General features: G+C 39.2%; 1 protein-coding gene across 5 annotated transcripts in view; it reads left to right on the top strand.

The window, feature by feature from the left end:
- FAR2 (fatty acyl-CoA reductase 2) overlaps positions 1-23,160 on the top strand; it is a 168,598-nt gene that overhangs the window by 124,375 nt on the left and 21,063 nt on the right. For 3 of the 5 annotated variants that reach the window (XM_081591738.1, XM_081591737.1, XM_081591739.1), the window contains exons 3-4: positions 11,102-11,277; positions 14,148-14,327. In XM_081591738.1, coding sequence (XP_081447864.1) covers positions 11,102-11,277; positions 14,148-14,327 — 356 coding nt within the window. The remainder of the gene's footprint in view (positions 1-11,101; positions 11,278-14,147; positions 14,328-23,160) is intronic. The other 2 variants (XM_081591740.1, XM_081591741.1) reach the window with 1 other exon arrangement.

Below are 23,160 nucleotides of genomic sequence, written 5' to 3'. Positions count from 1 at the left end.
TCACATGGCATAATCAGAAACCTTGGGTGACCCAAGGGAAGCCCTTGAATGGCCCAACACACACAAATACACATGCATACTGTCTGATTAGCACATTTTGGAAATGGAGTATTTCTAATGGAAACAGAAGAGAAGTTTTCCTATTATTAGAAACCTACTAAGTGGTAGCCACTATGCTAGGCATCCGACTTTTATTACTCTAGTTAATCTTCACAAAACTCCATGGTATGCCTTATAGCTGCAACACAGATAAGAAATTGATCCAAGAAAGTTGTCACCTATCCAAGGAAGTACCAAGGAAGTGGCAAAGCATATTTTAAATGCAGTTCTCTTATCTCTAAAACCTATTTTTTCTCCACTGCATTGTTTTACCACCCCTAGGAAATTAATTCCTCTAAGGCAATGCCAAAGAATGCTCAAACTACCGCACAATTGCACTCATCTCACACGCTAGTAAAGTATGCTCAAAATTCTCCAAGCCAGGCTTCAGCAATATGTGAACTGTGAATTTCCAGATGTTCAAGCTGGTTTTAGAAAAGGCAGAGGAACCAGAGATCAAATTGCCAACATCCACTGGATCATTGAAAAAGCAAGAGAGTTCTAGAAAAACAGCTATTTCTGCTTTATTGACTATACCAAAGCCTTTGACTGTGTGGATCACAATAAACTGTGGAAAATTCTGAAAGAGATGGGAATACCAGACCATCTGATCTGTCTCTTGAGAAACCTGTATGCAGGTCAGGAAGCAACAGTTAGAACTGGACATGGAACAACAGACTGGTTCCAAGTAGGAAAAGGAGTACGTCAAGGCTGTATATTGTCACCCTGCTTATTTAACTTATATGCAGAGTACATCATGAGAAATGCTGGGCTGGAAGAAGCACAAGCTGGAATCAAGATTGTTGGGAGAAATATCAATAACCTCAGATATGCAGATGACACCACCCTTATGGCAGAAAGTGAGAAGAACTAGTGAGCCTCTTGATGAAAGTGAAAGAGGAGAGTGAAAAAGTTGGCTTAAAGCTCAACATTCAGAAAACTAAGATCATGGCATCTGGTCCCATCACTTCATTGGAAATAGATGGGGAAACAGTGGAAACAGTGTCAGACTTTTATTTTTTTGGGCTCCAAAATCACTGCTGATGGTGACTGCAGCCATGAAATTAAAAGACGCTTACTTCTTGGAAGGAAGGTAATGACCAACCTAGATAGCATATTTAAAAGCAGAGACATTACTTTGCCAACAAAGGTCTGTCTAGTCAAGGCTATGGTTTTTCCAGCAGTCAGGTATGGATGTGAGAGTTGGATGATGAAGAAAGCTGAGCGCCGAAGAATTGATGCTTTTGAACTGTGGTGTTGGAGAAGACTCTTGAGAGTCCCTTGGACTGCAAGGAGATCCAATCAATCCATCCTAAAGGAGATCAGTCCTGGGTGTTCATTGGAAGGACTGATGTTGAAGCTGAAGCTCCAATACTTTGGCCACCTCATGCGAAGCGTTGACTCATTGGAAAACACCCTAATGCTGGGAAGGATTGGGGGCAGGAGGAGAAGGGGACGACAGAGGATGAGATGGTTGGATGGCATCACTAACTCGATGGACATGGGCTTGGGTAAACTCCGAGAGTTGGTGATGGACAGGGAGACCTGGCGTGCTACGATTCATGGGGTCGCAAAGAGTCGGACACGACTGAGCGACTGAACTGAACTGAACCAGTTACTTATTCTCAAAGAACTCTGCAAAAGTGGCTTTTGATGTGGGAACAGAGCATTAACAAGATGATGAACTGAGTCACCTCTAGCATTTATTAGAGCTTCTTAAGTAAAGTGAATTATAATTTTGCTAAATGCGAAACTATTTTCAACGATAGCAGAATATGTATGATATAGAAGTTGTTAACAGTAAATTCTAAGGGTTCTCACCACAAGGAGAATATTTTTGTTCCTTTTTTTTCTTTCTTTTTATTGTTATCTCTATGAGGAGATGGATATTAATTGAACCTACTGTGGTAATCATTTCATAGTATATGTAAATCAAACCATCATGCTGTACCTCTTAAGCTTATATAGTAATGTATTCCAATTATTTCTCAATAAAACTGGAAAAAAAGAGTAGTAGAAAAGAAAGAATAGCAGAGTGTATACAAATTATTAATTCTCTGAGATCATAGAATGTTACAGTCCTTTGATTGACATTTTAGATAAATATGCACACTGAGACACTGAGGCCCCAAGAAATGAGTAACTTACCCCAGTCACACAGTTAATAAGTGGCAGAAATAGGCTTCAAACTCTGGCCTTCCCGAATCCGAAGAGCCAAATCCAAATTAGGGTCTTTCTAATACACCAGTGGTTCTCATATTCAGTGTATATCAGTGTCCCTAGTGAGCCTGTACAAAGTACAGTTGCCCAAGCTTCAACTCAGAAGTGAGTCAGAATATCTAAGATTGGTACATCTGGGTTTTTGTCTTTTTAAACAACTTCTCAAGCAACCCTACTGTATGCTAAAATTTGAAAACCATTGTACTACACTTAAGACTGCTTTGTGGTCCTAGAGAGTTCTTCTCATGAAAGCAGTAAAGACTTCTAGTTTAATCCTTTATATCTTATGGAAGTTAGCAGTGAACTAGCAAAATTCTAACATTTTGTGAATCTTTACATTAGGTGTGATGGTTTTTTGTCTTAATTTACATGTGCTTATTTGTATTTAATTGTACTCAACTCAGATTATATATATCCTTTTAAAATAAGTCTTTCTTGCTCAATAGCTGACTTGAAAAATTCATTGACTTGTTTTAACTCAGCACTCTAAAATTTCAATAAATGTTCCAGGCTCTCCTTTTCATTGGGATACCAGATATTTCATAGAGATTGCCCTTTATTTTAAGAGACTCACCCCCTTTCTTTACAAAATAAAAATGTTAAGCAAATGTTGGTCGGTTATTGTGATTAAATAATAGTTATATTTGAAGAGAGGAATTAGTAAACTGAGTAAAGATCAAAACCTCTCATGATTAGAAAAGAATAATAACCTATAGTAGCCTTTAGAAGGTAGTAATCTCCTAGATGTCTCCCAAGTGAAATCATGTGAATAAATTGACTGTAGACGTCCAAGTTCAGGGCTTCTACATTGTTTCAGAAGCATTATATAAATGTCATGCCCCTCAGTTTTTGCCCAAGGCCTGTTTTTAATAAAAATTCAGTCTTAGTATTTGGCCACATAAATCATACCTTGGTTTATTGAACCCCTAAATTTCTCTTTCTGTAAATTTTTTTCTTAGGATTTTCAAGTTTCTCTCTTGCATCTGGGCTATAAGTAACTATTGCCAAAATAGTCTCTCATGTTTAAAAAAACAAATTGAAAGAGAAATACTTGTCTGTGTAGTGTCAAATCAATGAAACACTCCTAAACTTTCTAAGAGAAATGTATTGTTTTATTTTCAGTTCAAAATGTTTAGATCATCTCCCAGCTATTATCTTTCAGTGACCATAGAAATGTATCTTCATCTGTCAAGAGCATGGTTTACTAAAATGAAAAAGCAGATTCTTGAGTGTTCAAACATAGCAAGTAGTTATTCAACTCTTTACCTTCTTAGTCCTGTATCATTAAATAAAGAATATATGAGAAGGAAGATGATGAACTCTTAGAATCTAAAATAATTATATTAAGTTCTTTATTAGTGGTCCTTCAATGAAATTTTTGGAATTTTACTTTTTAGCTCATTTTTATTCCACCTATTTTTTGCCTTTAATTGATGTTTTATCCCCCACCTCACCCCTCCAAAAAAAAAAACAACTTTCAGAAGAGCTGATATCTATTGAGGATCCATTTGCATCATTTTGTCTGTCTTTTAGTCTTGTCATTATTACAAAAGAAAAGGGTCTGCTCTGAGCCTTTCCACATCCCCTACCTTTGGCAGTTAATACAGAGGACCCATAGATCACTTTGAGTCTTCTTTTAGCAGTAGTTACCTGCTGTCTTTTATCCCACCAACACAAAAGAGCTGGTAACCAATTTCAGGAATCAAACTCTCATTTATGGTTCTATTACTGTTCTTACAATGAAGAGTGAAAGTGTTAGTCGCTCAGTCATGTCCAACTCTTTGCAACCCCATGGACTGTGGCCCTCCAAGCTTCTCTGTCCATGGAATTCTCCAGGCAAGAATACTGGAGTGGGTTGCCATTTCCTTCTCCAGGGGATCTTCCTGACCCAGGGACTGCACCCAGGTCTCTGACATTGCAGGCAGATTCTTTGCCGTCCAAGCCATCAGGAAAGTCTGTTCTTAGAGTGCTGCTGCTGCTGCCAAGTTGCTTCAGTCATGTCTGACTCTGTGCGACCCCATAGACGGCAGCCCACAAGGCTCCGCCGTCCTTGGGATTCTCCAGGCAAGAATACTGGAGTGGGTTGCCATTTCCTTCTCCAATGCATGAAAGTGAAAAGTGAAAGTGAAAAAAGCTCAGTCGAGTCCGACTCTTAGCGACCCCATGGACCGTAGCCTACCAGGCTCCTCCACCCATGGGGTTTTCCAGGCAAGAGTACTGGAGTGGGGTGCCATTGCCTTCTCCGGCTCTTAGAGTAATTACTTTCAATTTAACCAGCAAAATTTGAGTTGTTTCAATGAACTGGGTGCTGTCAAGCATAAAGGGATAAAAGAAGAATCAAGGAGTTTACAAACCAGAGGGTGAAATGTAAGTGCAGAATTTTAAAATGGACATGAATTTTTGGAGTCAGTGTTTCTCTAAGTATGGGATTGAACCATCAGACCTATCTGTGGAGATGGTTAAGAAATACTCTTGGTTACATACCAAACTTACCGAGTCAAGATCTCTGAGGGTGGAGTAAGGGCATTGTGGGGAGAGAGCAAATTAGCCAAGATGACATGTTTAGGCCCCCTTGCCCCACATTTTGTAAATAATGACTATGTAACAGCTGAGATCATTTATAACACTGCACATGCGCAACACAAGGCACTCGCTTGGTCATGAGCTACTTTGTGCTGTAGGGATATATGAGCTCCACCTCGAATGCAGCAGCTTCCCTGGTGGCTGAGACAGTAAAGAATCTGCCTGCAGTGTGGGAGACCCGGGTTTGATTCCTGGATCGGGAAGATCCCCTGGAGAAGGAAATGACAATCCACTTCAGTATTCTTGCCTGGAGAATCCCATGGACTGTGGAGCCTTGTGGGCCACAGTCCATGGGGTCCCAAAGGGTTGGACATGACTGAGCGACTAACACTTCACTTCATTTCACTAGAACATGGTGGCATTACTGCTGCATCACAGCTGTGTCTGTTGTGTTGGGTCAGCCAAGAGGAGAGAATAAATGTGTCTGCAGTTCCTATGGTTCCTCGAGTCTTCTTCCAGCCTCTTAACTTGCACCTTGCCTACCCTGGGTTCAGTGAACAGTTTAAACAGCGAGACAGTTGGCACTGTAGGCAGGATCAGCAGGAGAGGCATCATTTTTAATTGGTCCCTAGAACTTTCTTTTGCCTATACAGTTTGAAAACCACCAATGTCTTATAACTGCCCTGAGCTGTTAAAGAGGGAAATGAGTCATACACAGTTGTTCATCAGTTATTTGTGTTAACAATGCAACTAAGGAAGTTCTCATATTGGGATCAGTTAAAATCAACTTTGAAACCTGATGTGACATGCAAACTCCTGGGCAGGGCCCAGTAATTTCTTTCTTTGTGAGCATAGCATGGGGTCTAGGAATTTTTTAAGATGCATATCTACTGATTTCAGTGCAGTTGGCTTGGGGATAACATTTTGAAAAGCACTGACCTGTTGCATGGCAGCTGGCTGCAATCTCTAGCACTCTATTTAGGCTTTGCCAACATTTAACAAGTATTATTTTGTTAGAAGCTACAGCCATATGCTGCGGAGAAGGCAATGGCACCCCACTCCAGTACTCTTGCCTGGAAAATCCCATAGACGGCGGAGCCTGGTGGGCTGCTGTCTATGGGGTCGCACAGAGTCGGACACGACTGAAGTGACTTAGCAGCAGCAGCAGCAGCAGCAGCAGCACAGCCATATGCTGAGATTCCAGATTAAAAGTTCTTTTACCATATGAGCCACCAGGGAAGCCCATTCCAGACTAAGGCAAATCATATCAGGTCAGTTCAGTTCAGTTCAGTCTCTCAGTCATAGACTGTTTGCAGCCCTATGACTGTTTGCAGCCCTATGGACTGCAGCATGCCAGGCCTTCCTGTCCATCACCAACTCCCAGAGTTTACTCAAACTCATGTCCGTTGAGTCAGTGATGCCATCCAAACATCTAATCCTCTGTCAAGCCCTTCTCCTCCTGCCTTCAATCTTTCCCAGCATCAGGGTCTTTTCAAATGAGGCAACTCGTCACATGAGGTGGCCAAAGTATTGGAGTTTCAGCTTCAACATCAGTCCTTCCAGTGAATATTCAGGACTGATTTCCTTTATGATGGACTGGTTGGATCTCCTTGCTGTCCAAGGGACTCTCAAGAGTCTTTTCCAACACCACAGTTCCAGAGCATCCATTCTTCAGCACACAACTTTCTTTATAGTCCAACTCTCACATCCATACATGACTACTGGAAAAACCATAGCTTTGACTAGAAGGACCTTTGCTGGCAAAGTCGAGTCTCTGGTTTTTAATAAGCTGTCTAGGATGGTCATAGCTTTTCTTCCAAGGAGCAAGTGTCTTTTAATTTCATGGGTGCAGTCACCATCTGCAGTGATTTTGGAGCCCCCTAAAATAAAGTCTGTCACTGTTTCCACTGTTTCCCCATCTATTTGCCATGAGATGATGGGACCAGATACCATGATCTTAGTTTTCTGAATGTTGAGTTTTAAGACAACTTTTTCATTCTCCTCTTTCACTTTCATCAAGAGGCTCTTTAGTTCTTCTTCACTTTCTGCCATAAGGGTGGTGTCATCTGCATATCTGAGGTTATTGATATTTCTCCTGGCAATCTTGATTCCAGCTTGTGCTTCATCCAGTCCAGCATTTCTCATGATGAACTCTGCATATAAGTTAAATAAGCACGGTGACAATACACAGCCTTGATTACTCCTTCCCCGATTTGGAACCAGTTGTTGTTCCACGTCCAGTTCTAACTGTTTCTTCCTGACCTGCATACAGGTTTCTCAGGAGGCAGGTAAGGTGGTCTGGTATTCCCATCTCTTGAAGTATTTTCCACAGTCTGTTGTGATCCACACAGTCAAAGGCTTTGGCATAGTCAGTAAAGCAGAAATAGATGTTTTTCTGGAACTCTCTCGCTTTTCTATGATTCAACGATGTTGGCAATTTGATCTCTGGTTCCTCTGCCTTTTCTAAATCCAGCTTGAACATCTGGAAGTTCGTTTTACGTACTGTTAAAGCCTGGCTTGGAGAATTTTCAGCATTACTTTTGCTAGCGTGTGAGATGAGTTTTTAATTTTGCGGTAGTTTGAGCATTCTTTGGCATTGCCTTTCTTTGGAATTAGAATGAAAAGTGACCTTTTCCAGTCCTGTGGCCACTGCTGAGTTTTCCAAATTTGCTGGCACGTTGAGTGCAGCACTTTCACAGCATCATCTTTTAGGATTTGAAATAGCTCAACTGGAATTCCATCACCTCTACTAGCTTTGTTCGTAGTGATGCTTCCTACGGCCCACTTGACTTCACATTTCAGGATGTCTGGTTCTAGGTGAGTGATCACACCATCATGATTATCTGGGTCATGAAGATCTTTTTTGTACAGTTCTCTGTATTCTTGCCAGCTCTTCTTAATATCTTCTGCTTCTGTTAGGTCCATACCATTTCTGTCCTTTATTGTGCCCAGCTTTGCATGCAAAGTTCCCTTTGTGTCTCTAACTTTCTTGAAAAGATCTCTAGTCTTTCCCATTTTTTTCCTCTCTTTCTTTGCATTGATCACTGAGGAAGGCTTTCTTATCTCTCCTTGCTATTCTTTGGAACTCTGCATTCAAATGGGTATATCTTTACTTTTTTCCTTTGCCTTTCACTTCTCCTTTTCATAGCTGTTTGTAAGGCCTCCTCAGACAACCATTTTGCCTTTTTGCATTTCTTTTCCTTGGGGATGTTCTTGATCACTGCCTCCTGTATAACGTCATGAACCTCCGTCCATAGTTCTTCAGGCACTCTATCAGATCTAATCCCTTGAATCTATTTGTCACTTCCACTGTATAGTCATAAGGGATTTGATTTAGATCATACCTGCATGTTCTAGTGGTTTTCCCTACTTTCTTCAATTTAAGTCTGAATTTGGCAATAAGGAGTTCATGATCCGAGCCACAGTCAGTTCCCGTTCTTGTTTTTGCTGACTGTATAGAGCTTTTTCATCTTTAGCTGCAAAGAACATAAACAATCTGATTTCAGTATTGACCATCTGGTAATGGTCATATTATCAGGCCTGGCTAATGTAGTAAAATAGGACCCTAATTATTACTGTGGCTTCAGTTGATGCAGCCAATTCATTGATTTATGTCAATGGATTGTAATCAATACCACCTCAATCAGAATACTTAAGCTTCTTTTTAAATTACATTATGTTCATTCAGATATCCCCTCTTATTTAAAAATATAAATCCATAAATAGGATGTAGATTGGGACTTTATTTCCTGAAATAGTAATATCTCCTAAAACAGTAATGCTGTAAATGTATCTTGGTGCTGTTCAACATTGCACAGGTGGTCTAAAAGTATAGTACAATTTAATAACATCCTCTGACTGTTAAAGTTACGAAAACCAGGGACTTTCCTGGTGGTTCAGTGGTTAAGAATCTGCCTTCCAATGCAGGGGACTTGGGTTCTATCCCTGGTTGGGGATTAAGATCCCACATGCCATGGAGCAACTAGAGAGCCCAAGTGCAACTGCTAGTGAAGCCCCTCCATTCCACAGCCAGAGAAAGCCTGCACACCCTAACAAAGACACAGCCAAAGAAAATTTAAAAAATAAAGTCATAAAACTCAAAGGCAACAGAAAATGTTTGCATGACAGCTTGCATCATCTGTGACCAGCCCCATTGCTAGAAGAGTAGACGCTGAGGTTATCTTCCATGTCTTCCTCTCAAGCAGCCAGAAATCTTCACAGGCCAAAGTCAGACTCAACAGAACCCCAAATAGATTTCTCATGAATGAAATCTATCATGACTCAGAAAGAGCCTCCTATAAATTCAGTTGTTAAAAAGGAGGATAACTGTATAAATGGGCATAAACTTATCCAAAATTATCCAACCTGTGTCTGTTGTACAATTAACATGAACTACAAAAGAAAATTGTGATGCTGGAGAAGACTCTTGAGAGTCCCTTGGACAGGAAGGAGATCAAATTAGTCAATCCTAAAGGAAATCAACCCTGAATATTCACTGAAAGGGCTGTTGCTAAAGCTGAAGCTCCAATACGTTGGCCACCTGATGCAAAGAGCTGACTCATCAGAAAAAGCCTGATGCTGGGAAAGATTGAGAGCAGGAGGAGACGGGGCAACAGAGGATGAGATGGTTAGATAGCATCATGGACTCAGTGGACATGAATTTAAGCAAACTCCAGGAGATAGTGGAAGAGAGAGGAGGCTGGCATGCTGCAGTCCATGGGGTTGCAAAGAGTTGGACATGACTTTATGACTCAACAACAACACCACAAAGGAAAACGTTTGACTGTGAAAGCAAATATTAGCATGCTTATGATCCGTTATGTCTGGAGAGCTGTTAAATGTCTTTCAAAAGAATTAAAATGACCTTTGTGGAGAATGCCCCTGAGGTGCTTTATCAATCTTAGATGTCAAAAAGCGTTGAAGAGTGGCCTAACTTTTGAATCATTTTCAGGATTATAGTAACACAATATTAAAAAGGCTGGCCCTACAGTGCAGGAAAATAGTAGCTTGGAGATAGATATATATTATCCTGCCAGGTCAGTATGTGGATTTAATTCCCTTCCCTAGTTGACTTCATTAAATTTCCAGGATGTCCTCCGAACATGATCTTACCTGATACAAATGAGACATGATTTCTGTAAATACCTGAAATCAGCTTCTTATTACCCAGCAGAGAAGCCTGGGGTAAATCTCTAGCAGGAAGGAGAAGCCTTCTGCTAAGGATCAAGGAACAGATGAAAACATTCTTTTGGAGTTAAAAGGGAGAGGAGGATTTTTTGTCTCAACTACTATATTAGTATTAAACCACATCCTAATTTTCTCTGCTCTTAACCTTTCTAAATGTTTAACCTTACTTTTCTTGCCCTTACTTTTCACATACCAAACCATTACTACAATAGTTTTATTTTATCAAAGTAGATTGGAACCAAGATAGTTTCATTAAAATTGTTATTTTCTGAGAAAACGGAAAATACCAATTCAACCTGAGAACTTCTGTGTGGAAGGGAAAATAGAGGCTGTGTTTTACCTGAATAATTATAATAAAAGCTATTTTATTTATTTTATTTATGCCAGTACTCTTTCTTTTTCCCTTTATAAATAAATTAGAATATTAAAAAATCAATTAAAATCTGATAAAAAGTACATGAGCTCATGTAATCCTCTTACTAGACAATAACTGCCATTTATATGTTAGAATGAGATTATATAAAAATTTTATTTGTTTTACCCATTACAAATTTGCTTAATTTGTTTTTTTCTAGTTATCTGTGTGCTTCTAAGACTTTTTGTTAATCTGGTCCAATTAACCAAGTTGTTTTGAACGGGCGCTTATGAGACCTTCTTAAAGGCTGGTGATTTTGCTTGTAATTTGTCAAGGTATATAAAGGCTGGTGAGTTTGCCCTGAAAACAGTGTCTCCCAGGTAGAAATAGAAAGAATCACCATGTTTAAACACGAAGCTATCTTGGAAGGGAAGAGAGGATGGTGCAAGATATGGATGACTTACTACCACTCCTTCACCCAGGAAAAGTACAAAATACACTCCTTACTGATCACTGGAATTGACTTTTTCCAAATGTTTATCAAATTAAGAGGAGCAAGAATTATTCTAAGCTGACCTTGAATTGCATGAAATATAGCAGATGGCTGAGTCATATTATTACAACTAATAACCAGTTTTTGTGAATTAAAATGAAATAAGTCAGTGAAAATAAGAACATTGTTGGTGATGATGATCTTTGATGATTTATATGTTTTAGCTGTTTGAAAAAGTCAAAGAAGTTTGTCCAAATGTGCATGAGAAGATCCGAGCTATTTCTGCAGACCTCAATCAAAATGACTTTGCCATCAGCAAGGAGGACATGCAGGAGCTTCTTTCCCACACAAACATCATCTTCCACTGTGCCGCTACCGTGCGCTTTGATGACCATCTCAGGTACAGTCCCAGTCCCCTTTCATGACTTGTACTACACATGTGTGTGCACACGTACGTGTAAGTTTCTTCATAATTTCTATTTTTAAAAAAGAGATATTCTCAACGAAAACAAAGGAGTAAATCTTTTCCAGAATCTTACCATGCACAGATAACCATTTAATATTGTGAAGACCAACCATTTCAACTTTTCTTTATGCATCTGTAATAAAATAGACTTATGTTCAATTTCACCAAAAAATGGAATGATGTTTTTTGTAACCTGTTCATTTTTATTTTTAGATGTCTTTCATTGTCAATTGATAATTTATTATAATTTATAGTGACTATATGACATCCCATTGTACATGTATATAATACACTCAAGCAGTTCTGTACTGAGGGACATTGCTTAAAGTGTTTCACTGTTATAAACAGCTCTGCAATGAACATCTGTGTATATACATTTTTTCCCTTTGGGTAAATTCCCAAAAGTAGAATTATTAGACACATGCCAGATATGTCCAGGTTATGAACAGTTTATATTTTGACATATAATGCTAAGTTGCTTTTCAAAAAGGTGGTATGAATTTACACTGTTCTTGGACATATGAGTGCTCATTTCTAACACAGTGGTACCATATTACAATTCTTTAATTCTTTTTATCATTGTCAATATGAAAATGGAAATAGTATTGCATATTTTGGTTTTTATTTCTTTGATAATCAGAAAGGTTGAAAATGTTTAAATGCTGATTGACAGTTTATTCTTTTGTGAAATGCTTGTTTGTGCTCTTAACCTATTTTTCTCTTGAAACAATTTTTCTTTTGTCTGTTTTAAGACTTCTTGGAAGATTTAGCATAATAACTCTTATTATAAAAATAAAGCTCAAAATATTTTAACAGTTTATCATTTGTCCTCAGCTCTGTTTTTATTATTTACAGTTTTTCATAATTTCTTCTAGTATTTTAATTGTTTCATTTTTACATTTAAATCTGACTCATTTAAAATTTATTTACCTCTAAAGAATAATAGGAAAATTCTATAAAAAAATAAGATTATTTGTGTGTGAATGTACAGTATTTTTTCATATTAACAGATGGTTATTTTTTAAACAACATTTATTAAATGATTTATTTTCACTTTTTGTTTAAAAGAAAATAGTATATTAAATGCCTATTTCTGAATCCTTTTTTTTAAAATTCCATTAATTAGACTTTCTTTTCCAGTACCACAATATTTTAATGACTACTATTCTTATTTTATTAGGCAAATATACACACATTTTTCTCTTTTTAAAGAATTTTCCTGACTATTCTCGCCTCTTGATTAAACTTAAATCTGCCAAGTTTGTTTAAGGGTTGTGAGTTTGATTGAGATTACCTTAATATGTAGATTGACTTAGAAAAATAGCATAATTTTATTGACTTTTCCTACCCAAGAACAATGTATATCTCCATTCAGTTTTTCTCTTATGATCCTTAATGAAGTTTCACAATTTTCTTTATATAGAGCCTACTTGTTAATTTGGTATCTTTTAAATGTTCTTTTTTGAATATGTGCCGTTCTTCCATTGTAGACTCTAATTTTTGTTTCTATACAGGAAAGCTAGTGATTTTTTTACATGACTTTTAGAAGTGAACACCTTATTGAATTATTATTGTTCATCCCAGTTTTTCTCAGCTGCTTCTGTTTTTTCTCAGATACACAGTTATATAATCTGATAGTGATTTTGTGGTTGGCTTTGCAATGACGGTATTAACTTTATTTTTCTCTCTAATTATAAGGCTGGAACTTCAGAGCAGTGTTAAGCAGTAGTGTGAGCATTTTTCTTGACTCTGACTTTAAAACCAGTGCTCCTTACTTTTCACCATTAAGCGTGACACAGGCTAGCAAATTGAAGTATATATATTTTTAAATCATTTTCTTCTTCTTTTAGTGAAATTATAAAAATTGAACTGGAAATGGGTATTGAATGTCATTTAAAAATTTTTCTATATATATGTACACATGATCACATATTTTTTTCTTTTTTTGAGTTAGAGTAATAGGTTTCCTAATTTTGTATGAAACATATATTTCTAGAAAAAGAATTACTTCAATGTCATCACATCCATATGTTTGTGCAGCTTTGTGTTCTATTAAGTAAAATTTAGGGTTTTGATATCATTTTTTCAACTGAAGTATAGTTGATTTACAATGTTGTTTTAATTTCTGCTGTATAGCAAAGTGATTCAGTTATATATATATATATATATACATTTTTTTTTTATATTCTTTTCCATTGTGGTTTCTCATAAGATACTGAATATAGTTCCCTGTGCTATAGTTTAGAAACTTGTAATTTATCCATCCTATAAATAATAGTTGGCATCTGCTAATCCTAAACTCCCAGTTCATCCCTTCCCCACCTCTTTCCCCCTTGACAACTTCATCTGTTCTCTATTGACATCAATTTTTATATCTGACCTATACCTTTGCAATAGAAACATATTTCTCATTCTATATTCACTGTTGCTCTCCTCTAGTTTATTTGAATTTTCTAACTTAAGTTAGATGCCTAATTTATGTTTTTTATTCTTTTAATGGCTGCTTAAGAAGTCCCTTTATAAATTCAGAGGATTGTGATTTTCTTTCCTTCCAGTTGATTTAGATCAGATGACCTCTAAATGCAAGATGTATCACAGGATTTATATGCACAAAAGACATCATCAACATACAGCATATTCCAAGTATCATATAACTGTGTGGCCATGACCCATGTTTTTCTTCCTGGTCCTTTGATGCAGCCACAAAAATCAGCTGGATATGCCAGTTACTGCAGTAGGTGCAGCTCCAGCAAAACAGGATGTGACTTGCCTCACTGTATTTCCTTCTGCCTAACCTTCTCCAGACATGCTGTGCAGCTTAACGTCACTGCCACCCAGCAGCTTTTGCTCATGGCCAGTCAGATGCCGAAGCTGGAAGCCTTCATACACATTTCTACGGCCTTTTCAAATTGTAACCTGAAGCACATTGATGAAGTCGTCTATCCATGTCCTGTGGAGCCAAAAAAAATCATTGACTCCATGGAGTAAGTTGGGTTACATGGGGGTTGGGGGTGAAGGGAGACAGACTGTCATTCATTTATAAGGTAACACAGTGAGATACTCTGGGAGCAGAAGGCTTTGAAGAGGTGCCAGCTTCAGCTCCCTGTCCTTGCTGTTCTCTGTCCCCAGTGGGGAATCGAGTGCTTCTTGATGGAGGAGCACTCCATCTGTCTATAGAAAAGCTGTATTAGGTTGCTTAGAATTCTGTGAGGTACTTGAGAATACTTTACATGGAGGTGGTTTCTCACTTCTTAGTGAACTAAGCTTTGCTACTAGATTTATTTTTTTCAAGGCAAGTATTGGGGCTTCCCAGGTGATGCTAGTGCAGGAGACACAAAGGTGGATTTATTTGATCCGTGGGTCAGGAAGATCCCCTGGAGGAGGGCATGGCAATCCACTCCAGTGTTCTTGCTTGGAGAATCTCATGGACAGAGGAGCCTGGTAGGCTTCAGTGCATAGGATTGCAAAGAGTCAGACACAACTAAAGTGACTTAGCATGCACGCAAGGGAAGTTAGCATACATAGTATATAAACATCCAAAAGAAAGGTTTTGTCATTAGACTAGCAAAGGTTCTGCAACTTACTAGCTCTGTGACCTTGAGCAAATCTTTGGTCTCTATGAGCCTTAGTTCCTTCATGTGTGAAATGAGGCTAATAATAGTGCCTGTCTTTATAGCTGTGATGATAATGTGAGTTATACAAAGCACACTACAGTGCTTAATAGCAGTTAATCAAAAAGTTAATAAAGAAGAATAGGAAAGAGAAATTTCTTCCAAATCTGGCAGAAAGTGTCTGTGTCTTGATCTGTTCAGCTGAGAGACACTTCCCTTATGATCCTATTATGCAGGAGAGACAGAAGTCTAGCATTTTTCTCTTTGGCCAACTAACAGGAACTAGTTTCTTTTTAGGACATCACCTTGATCTCAAAATAAGTATGTTTTTCTGTTCTACCTCTTCATTCTTCTGTTCCATATACCAAATTTGTCTTATTTTGTTTGCTTTTTAAAAGACTCTGCACAAAACATATTATAGCAGAGAAAATATACTCTCACAGTGGATTTGTCAGATTTTAATTTTTTATAATACTGTATTCCTATTTTAGGTATACTCTTTAGCTTTAGCTAAATCACGAGTTTATTCCCTTCAGGGCAAACATTTTTATCTCATACAGCTCTGAGAACAGATATTTTTACCTGTCATTTTAAAATAACCAGGACAAAAGAAAAATGAAAGTCATTTAAAGGAGACAGAGGTTGCTTAAAGTTGCTAATAAATGATTTGCTTAACTGGTGCAAAGGAACCTTTCATAGTCCAGAATTTCTCAGGATAGTTGGAGAAAAGACACCGTGATGCCAAAGTCGGTGCAGGAAAGTCGAGGTCTACAGCCTTGGCATGTTTTCAGGATGGAAATGATTTGTATGCTGTGTAGCCATCCTCTTACAGCTCTGTCTTTTGGTAAATGTGGTGTTTATGGATGTGATAAGCCCATGAAATAGGAAATGGCAACACACTCTAGTATTCTTGCCTGGAAAATTCCATGAACAGAAGAGCCTGGCAGGCTACTTACTGTCCATAAGGTTGCGAAAGAGTCAGACACAACTGAGAAAATGAGCACACATACACAGAAGCCCAGGAAAGGAGCAGACTTCCCCCCGTCCTTTGATTCCTCTGAGAGGTCACCAGAGAAAAAGGTAGGAAATGGAGGTTCAGTTCACCCAGAGATTCCTTACCACTTCCTCCCTCCCAAACTGTCTCCAGATACTCAAACCCTCCCATACCCCATTTCAAAGAATAAGCTCACCTCCCAGAGGAAGAGTTGATTTATTAGCAGGCATTCTCCACTCGCCAGCATATGTCAACTGGTAAAGGCAGATATCGGCTGCATGATTGATGATCAAACTGTAATGGACATTAGTACAAAATTTATGTCTGTCATGTACTGCTCTCCAAGGAGAACAATTATTTTAAAACATACATATACGTAGCCAAACAGAACTAGGAGATAAATTATATTTTGTCTCAACAAAATACATTTCAATGCAGTTAAGGAACTAAAGCTGTCTTTTTTTAAACAAAGAGAACATCATTACCACAATTTATTTAAATTTTTATACTCAGAACCACCTGTCCAGCCCCATCCCTCTCAGCCTTACATTTGTGCCACAGTCACACGAAGTACTCACTCTTTCTTTCTCATACGTCTCTGCCTTGGCTTAAGTTGTTCTGTCTCTAGAGGCTAGTTCTACCTCTGCTTCCTCTGGTAAGTTCTTATCCAGACATCAAAGCTTTCCTCTGGGAGCACATGGACTCAGGTGGCCATTCGCATGCTCGCAGAGTGCCCTGTGCTTTTCCTCATCATGACATTTAGCACAGGTCATTCTAAATGTCTGGTTATTTGTCTGTATCTCCAGTGGCCAATGAGATTCTCAAAGGAGGAGACTGTCTCGTTCCTTCTTGCTCTTCAATGCCAGCACATAGTAGGAACTCAAATATCTGCTGAATGAATGAAAAGTTTTTGATGGAACTGGATGATCATTGTTCATACCACTCTGGCTAAGATGTGTTGTTGCTTGTTTGTTTAGAGAAAGCAGGAATAGACAGAATTCCATAGCAAGCTGGTATTTGACAGTGTGAAGTCTTACATATAAAATACATATATGCCCTCATCTTATCTGTGTTTTGGATTGTTCTTTTTTCCTTCTTAAACTTGGAATAAAACCTATGTGTTAAGTTTGGAATAATGCTTTGAATAAATGCCAGCAGCCCCTCACCAACCAGACCATTGCTCGTGACTATTTCAACAATTCCTGTATCAGATGGAATTTTCTGAAGTTTTAAAATGACAGCATTAAAGTTATCCTGAATAAATACTACTGCACCTAAATCCAGGTTTCGTTGCCCTGTTTTGAGAAAATATTTTTCTCTGATTTCTTCTCTATTTTGTAATTGGCCCATGGTTAAAATAAAATTAGTTTCCAAGATTTTTAGGTTTCTATTGCCCTTGGAAATTTTTATTAACAGTAACCCTAGCCACTGTCATTGTTCTTAGTACTGCAGTGATCCTCATTTTTTACAAAAGAGGAACCAAGAGTTAAAGAGCAAGAAAATCTTGAAGCTTTGTAATAGAAGAAAATCTCTTATAAAAAAAAGTAATGGATACATTAATTTTAGATGAGGGGAGGGGAAATCCTTTCACAATGTATGCATGCATGCTAAGTTGCTTCAATTGTGTTCCATTCTTTGTGACCCCCACGGACTGTACAGGCTCCTCTGTCCATGGAATTTTCCAGGCAAGAATACTGGAGTGGGTTGCCATTTCCTACTCCAGGGGATCTTTGCCACCCAGGGACTGAACTCTCATCTCCTGCAGCTCCCGTATTGCAGATGGATTCTCTACCACTGAGCCACCGAGGAAGCCCCTGCACAATGTATTTGTGTACCAAATCATCAAAATATGCACTGTCTTAAAATTTTGTTCATCGGTTATACCTTAGTAAAGCTGAAAAACAAGAAAAGAAAATCACCCACAAAACAGTAAAATGAACCTTTGTTTTTCCAGAGAAGCAATTTAATGGGAATTACAGTTCTGGGAAATAAAAGAGGATTTGCACTTTTTTGCCAGGAACTTTCCCGATTGTGCGGGCTAAAGAGATCCTACTTGGCATTGTTAATAAAGGGGATGGAACTGTGAACCAGACCCAACACCTCTCATTCCTGCCTTGTACTTCTGTCCTTCTCAGCTCACCCCACGTTCCGTCTGTCTCACAGCCCAACCCCTCCCTTCCTTCAGCCCATCTCTGAAAATCCAGAATTACCTTTGTCCCTAACCATTCCCAACGGAGAAGGCAATGGCACCCCACTCCAGTACTCTTGCCTGGAGAATCCTATGGACGGAGGAGCCTGGCAGGCTGCAGTCCATGGGGTCGCGAAGAGTCAGACACGACTGAGCGACTTTACTTTCACTTTTCACTTTCGTGCATTGGAGAAGGAAATGGCAACCTACTCCAGTATTCTTGCCTGGAGACTCCCAGGGACGGGGGAGCCTGGTGGGCTGCCGTCTATGGGGTCGCACAGAGTCGGACACGACTGAAGCGACTTAGCAGCAGCAGCAGCAGCAGCAGCAGCAGTGGCTAACCATTCCCAAAAGATCAATTTTGATTATCTTATTATGGAAACTTTAGTATACACACTGGAGAAGGCAATGGCACCCCACTCCAGTACTCTTGCCTGGAAAATCCCATGGACGGAGGAGCCTGGTAGGCTACAGTCCATGGGGTCGCTAAGAGTCGGACACGACTGAGCGACTTCACTTTCACTTTTCCCTTTCATGCACTGGAGAAGGAAATGGCAATCCACTCCAGTATTCTTGCCTGGAGAATCCCAGGGACGGCAGAGCCTGATGGGCTGCCGTCTATGGGGTCGCACAGAGTCGGACACGACTGAAGCGACTTAGCAGCAGCAGTATACACACATTTTCATAATAACTTAAATTAGGCCTTTCGTGTTCAGCAACTGATTATCTGTACACTTGTCTTCTGCCCCTCATCCCAACACAGACATTTTATGATGTAATGATGTCACCATTCTTATAATTTCTGCCTTTATATTTCCGGCTTCTACATAGTTGGTAATATTTACCTTTAGAAACTCGTGTGTGTAAATGGATCAGGGATGACCAATAAACTCCAGTTTTCTAGAATAACAGCTTAAGTGGGATGTTTATTTTTAAAAATGCTCATAACTGACCAACAAGGACAGAAGTTTGGGGCTTATGCTCCCCATACTTTTTAGGCCAAGGTAAATCCTCTTAGGGGAGCCTGTGTAGAAGAAAAAAGCTTTTACATATGTATAAAACCTGAAATAACTATAGTTAGGAACCAGAAAAATGGATCCATAATTATTTAGTGCTTTATTTAGCATGCTTAAACCAATCTAGTAAATATGCAGTAAGAAGGGAAGGATTCTATGAATCACTGAGCAATTACTTGGAACAAAGGCACTTTCACAGACACTTAATTCCTTAACATAATATTGTAGGGTTGATACTATTATGGCTAATGTACTAACAAAGGAACACAGGCTCAGAAAGGTTAAGTAACTCTTCACAAGTCTCTCAGCTAGTAAGTTGCAGAGACACAAAGGTTTTCCATGGCCATGTGATTATGGTCTTTCTAGTATATGTACATACTTGGCCATGTAATTAAATGGTGCTTTCTTAAGATATGGACTGTACTTTCAAGGAGCTCACAGTCAAATGCAAATAGAACAGAGTAGCATTACCTCAGAGGTGTGGTGGAGGAAATTGGATGTAGTAGGTTTGCTGGTGCTGAAGGACTCTAAAGACAGATGTGGGAGATAGAACTGGAAGAATATGTACAGTGGGGGACAGGTCAGATGGGGCACACACTGGGCAGAGCTGGTGAAGGAGGAAAACCTAGGGCTTGCCTGGGACAGCACTGTAAGTCCATTTTGGCATCCGAAATGGCAACCCACTCCAGTGTTCTTGCTTGGAGAATCCCAGGGATGGGGGAGCCTGGTGGGCTGCCGTCTATGGGGTCGCACTGAGTCGGACACGACTAAAGCGACTTAGCAGCAGCAGCAGGTTATATGTAGGCAAGCTGTTAGAGGTCAAGCTGGAATGGAGCCACACTGTGGACATTTTGAGTACCATGCAGAGGGTTATGTTTAATTCTACAGACATACAGCTCTGTTGAGGGAGGACTCTGTGTGAGTGTCTCTCTCTGTGTGTGTGTGTGTGTGTGTGTGTGTGTGTGTGTGATTTTGGCCATTTGTTTCATTTTATTTTAAGCTTTAGGAACATAATAGTTATGGAGCAAAAGGGGATACATTAGCATGGGGAGTCTCCAGAGGCATGGAGACCCATTACCTGAGATGGAATGGTGAAAGGGACGAGAGCTTTCTGAATAGCAACACATGTAGAAAACCCCTATGTGTTTGTGGAAAGAAAAACCAATAGGGCATGGCTACTGCTTTGCCTATGGGCTTGCATACACCTTTTTTTTGTTTTCATTCGGTTGCTAAGCCCTGTCCAACTCTTTGTGACCCCATGGACTGTAGCCCACCAGGCTCCTCTGTCCATGGGATTTCCCAGGCAGGAATACTGGAGTGGGTTGCCATTACCTCCTCTAGGGTATCTTCCCAACCCAGGGATCAAACCCACATCTCCTGCATTTGCAGCCATATTCTTTACCACTGAGCCACATGGGAAACCCCTGTTTATCTATTCTAGGGGAAAGGAAAAAGCTAATTTTAGTATTTGTGTTTTATTGTCAGGATTGTATAGCATTAAGATGGCATCTAAGCAGCTGACAAAAAAACTGGAAATTCTGTGTACTTTTAATAGCACCAGACTTCAACACGAATCAGAGCAGGGTTAAATTGTTCTTAAATAAGCTGAATGATTTCCCTGTTGTCAGGTCACTAGAGCCAGAATATGTGCTCAGTAAAAGTCTATAGGGTAATACAGAGGCCAAGTCACCACAAGCATTAGGCTCAGATATACCCTTCTCCCCAAGAAAAGGTTCAAATTTACTTTGAAGCCAGTTAAATTTACTCTGAAGTCACCGCCCAATTGAAGTTGGCCAACCTTCAGCCTTTCAGCCTCCCAGCACTTTTCACCGCTGCCACCGGATACCTTAACTTCCAATTTTTCTTCATTTCCTCAAAGACATCCCCTCTCTAACTTTCCCACAGTCTCCCCACAACCACACCTCCTTCTGAGTTCACCCATTCTCTCCTACCATTGTCCATCTCAGCTTCCCAAACTTTGGACAGAACTGGCCAATCGTGACTGGCTTGTGAAAGAGCACACATTTAGCTGGTTCCTGGGGAGAGTAAGGTGATTGGACATAGAGATTTAAAAAATATAATCCTTGCACTCCTGGACTCATTGTAAAGTGGGAAGCAGACATGAGCAAGAACTTTTGTGTTCAGTTGCTCAGTCATATCCAGCTCTTTGTGACCCCATGGAATGTACAGACTCCTCTGCCCATGGGATTTTGCAGGCAAGAATACTGGAGTGGGTTGCCATTTCCTTCTCCAGGGAATCTTCCCCACCCAGGGACTGAATCCTCGTTTCTTGCTTTGGCAGGTGGATTCTTTACCACTGAGCCCCCTGGGAAGCCCGAGCAAGAACATATAGCATGATAATTGCAGTAATCAAGGGACAAACATATTCCAGGTCAGAGAAAAGACAGCAAAGGTTATCTTGAGGCAGGATGTCCAGTACTTACTCTCCAGAAAGCTTTTCCTGATACACAACTCGGTTGGCCCTGTTTGCTGCATAAGGAAATTGAGGAAAAATATATATTCCTCTTGCTATTTCATTCAGTAAATACAAAAATTATGAAAATAATGATATAAAAAGTTGAATAAATAAGTTTCAAACCAAAAAATATAGTAATATTTAGAGGAAATTGTCTGTGTGGTATGTGTGTGTGTGTGTGTGTGTGTGTGACTTTTTGCTTCTTTTAAAGCTATTTAGAATTTGGAGCCCATGAGTTCAGACATCTCCTTGAGTATCCTGAAGTGCTTTGACTTAGTTTTAGAAATGTGCTTTGGTTTATATGGTGTCCTTTTTTCATGCTAATTTATTTACTAGTTTAAAGACAAACAACAGCCCCAAATCAAATTTTGATAAAGGAGAACATGAACCGATATTAGGTCCTGAAAAGGGCATCACTTAACCAATGAATGTTACATTAATCTCTTTGAACCTAAGAAATGGCAGGATGAGATATGATCTGTTTGGCTGTATTTGAAAAGATATTTTAAAACCAACTGTGACCTTTCTAGATACATGCTTCTTGGCAGTTTTACTAAATATGTGTTAGATGTGTTAGCTCATTTTGTTTAATCAAATAGTTATAAGTGTAGTTGTGAATGTTTCTGTTTGTCCTCATATAACCTGAAAATTTAGAACACATGCAATTATAGCTATTTTTCACAAGTGCCAGTGGAGGAAATGAGAAAATGATACAGTAGAATATGGCGGAGCTACAAATAGTAGAGGCAGATCATCTACAGAGCACTGCAACTTCTTTTGCTTTGTGTTCTTAGAAACCTAGAAACCAGTATTTTCTAAGATGAGCTAACTCGGAGAAGCCTCCAGGTGTTACCTTTTTCATGCACACCAACAGCAGTGACAGCACATGGTACCAGCCATGGGACATACAATCCGAGGGTATTGCTGGCTTCTGATGCTTTCTTAAACTTGTTTTCTTCACAGCTTTGTTAAACCTGGGCTGTACTTCTTCAGACCCAGTTTTTGTAACCTGTATGTTCTTGTAGGTGAAAAGAAAAATGGTCTTAGGTCAGTTAATCCACTGCTGACCCACAAATAAGATGAGGTAAAGGTAACATTATTAGAAAGATAGGGAGGCGCCTAGATTGTCCCTCACTCTCTCCCAACACTCAGTGACCAGGTGATTGAAATAACTTCTGTTTTTCTAAGTATTTGGAGTTGTTTTTAATTCTCAGAACTTCTCAGCCTTTCTCTTTTCAGTGTAAACCAGAAGGCATTTGATATCTAGAAGATATTCAGCACTAATAGCCGCAAAGCAAGGAAAACTAGACCACCATAACAGACAGTATTCACATTCGTCTCCAATATTGAAATTGAGAGTTGTGTTTCTGAATGTCTTGGCATTAAGCACTTCTTAAATACTCAGTAATTTGTCATGAGAGGAAAACGATAGCCTCTAATAAGATTTTTCTGTAATCAAAATAGTATGATTGTGTTGGGTCCAATAAAATGGGAATAAATGTACCAAACACATTAATTATAGAATCACACTG

Source organism: Giraffa tippelskirchi, chromosome 4, assembly GCF_054371585.1.
Source record: "Giraffa tippelskirchi isolate mGirTip1 chromosome 4, T2T-mGirTip1v1.2.pri, whole genome shotgun sequence".
NCBI classification, from domain to species: domain Eukaryota; kingdom Metazoa; phylum Chordata; class Mammalia; order Artiodactyla; family Giraffidae; genus Giraffa; species Giraffa tippelskirchi.
The sequence above is the reverse complement of the archived record's forward strand: the minus strand, read 5'-3'. Positions and strand labels throughout refer to the sequence as shown.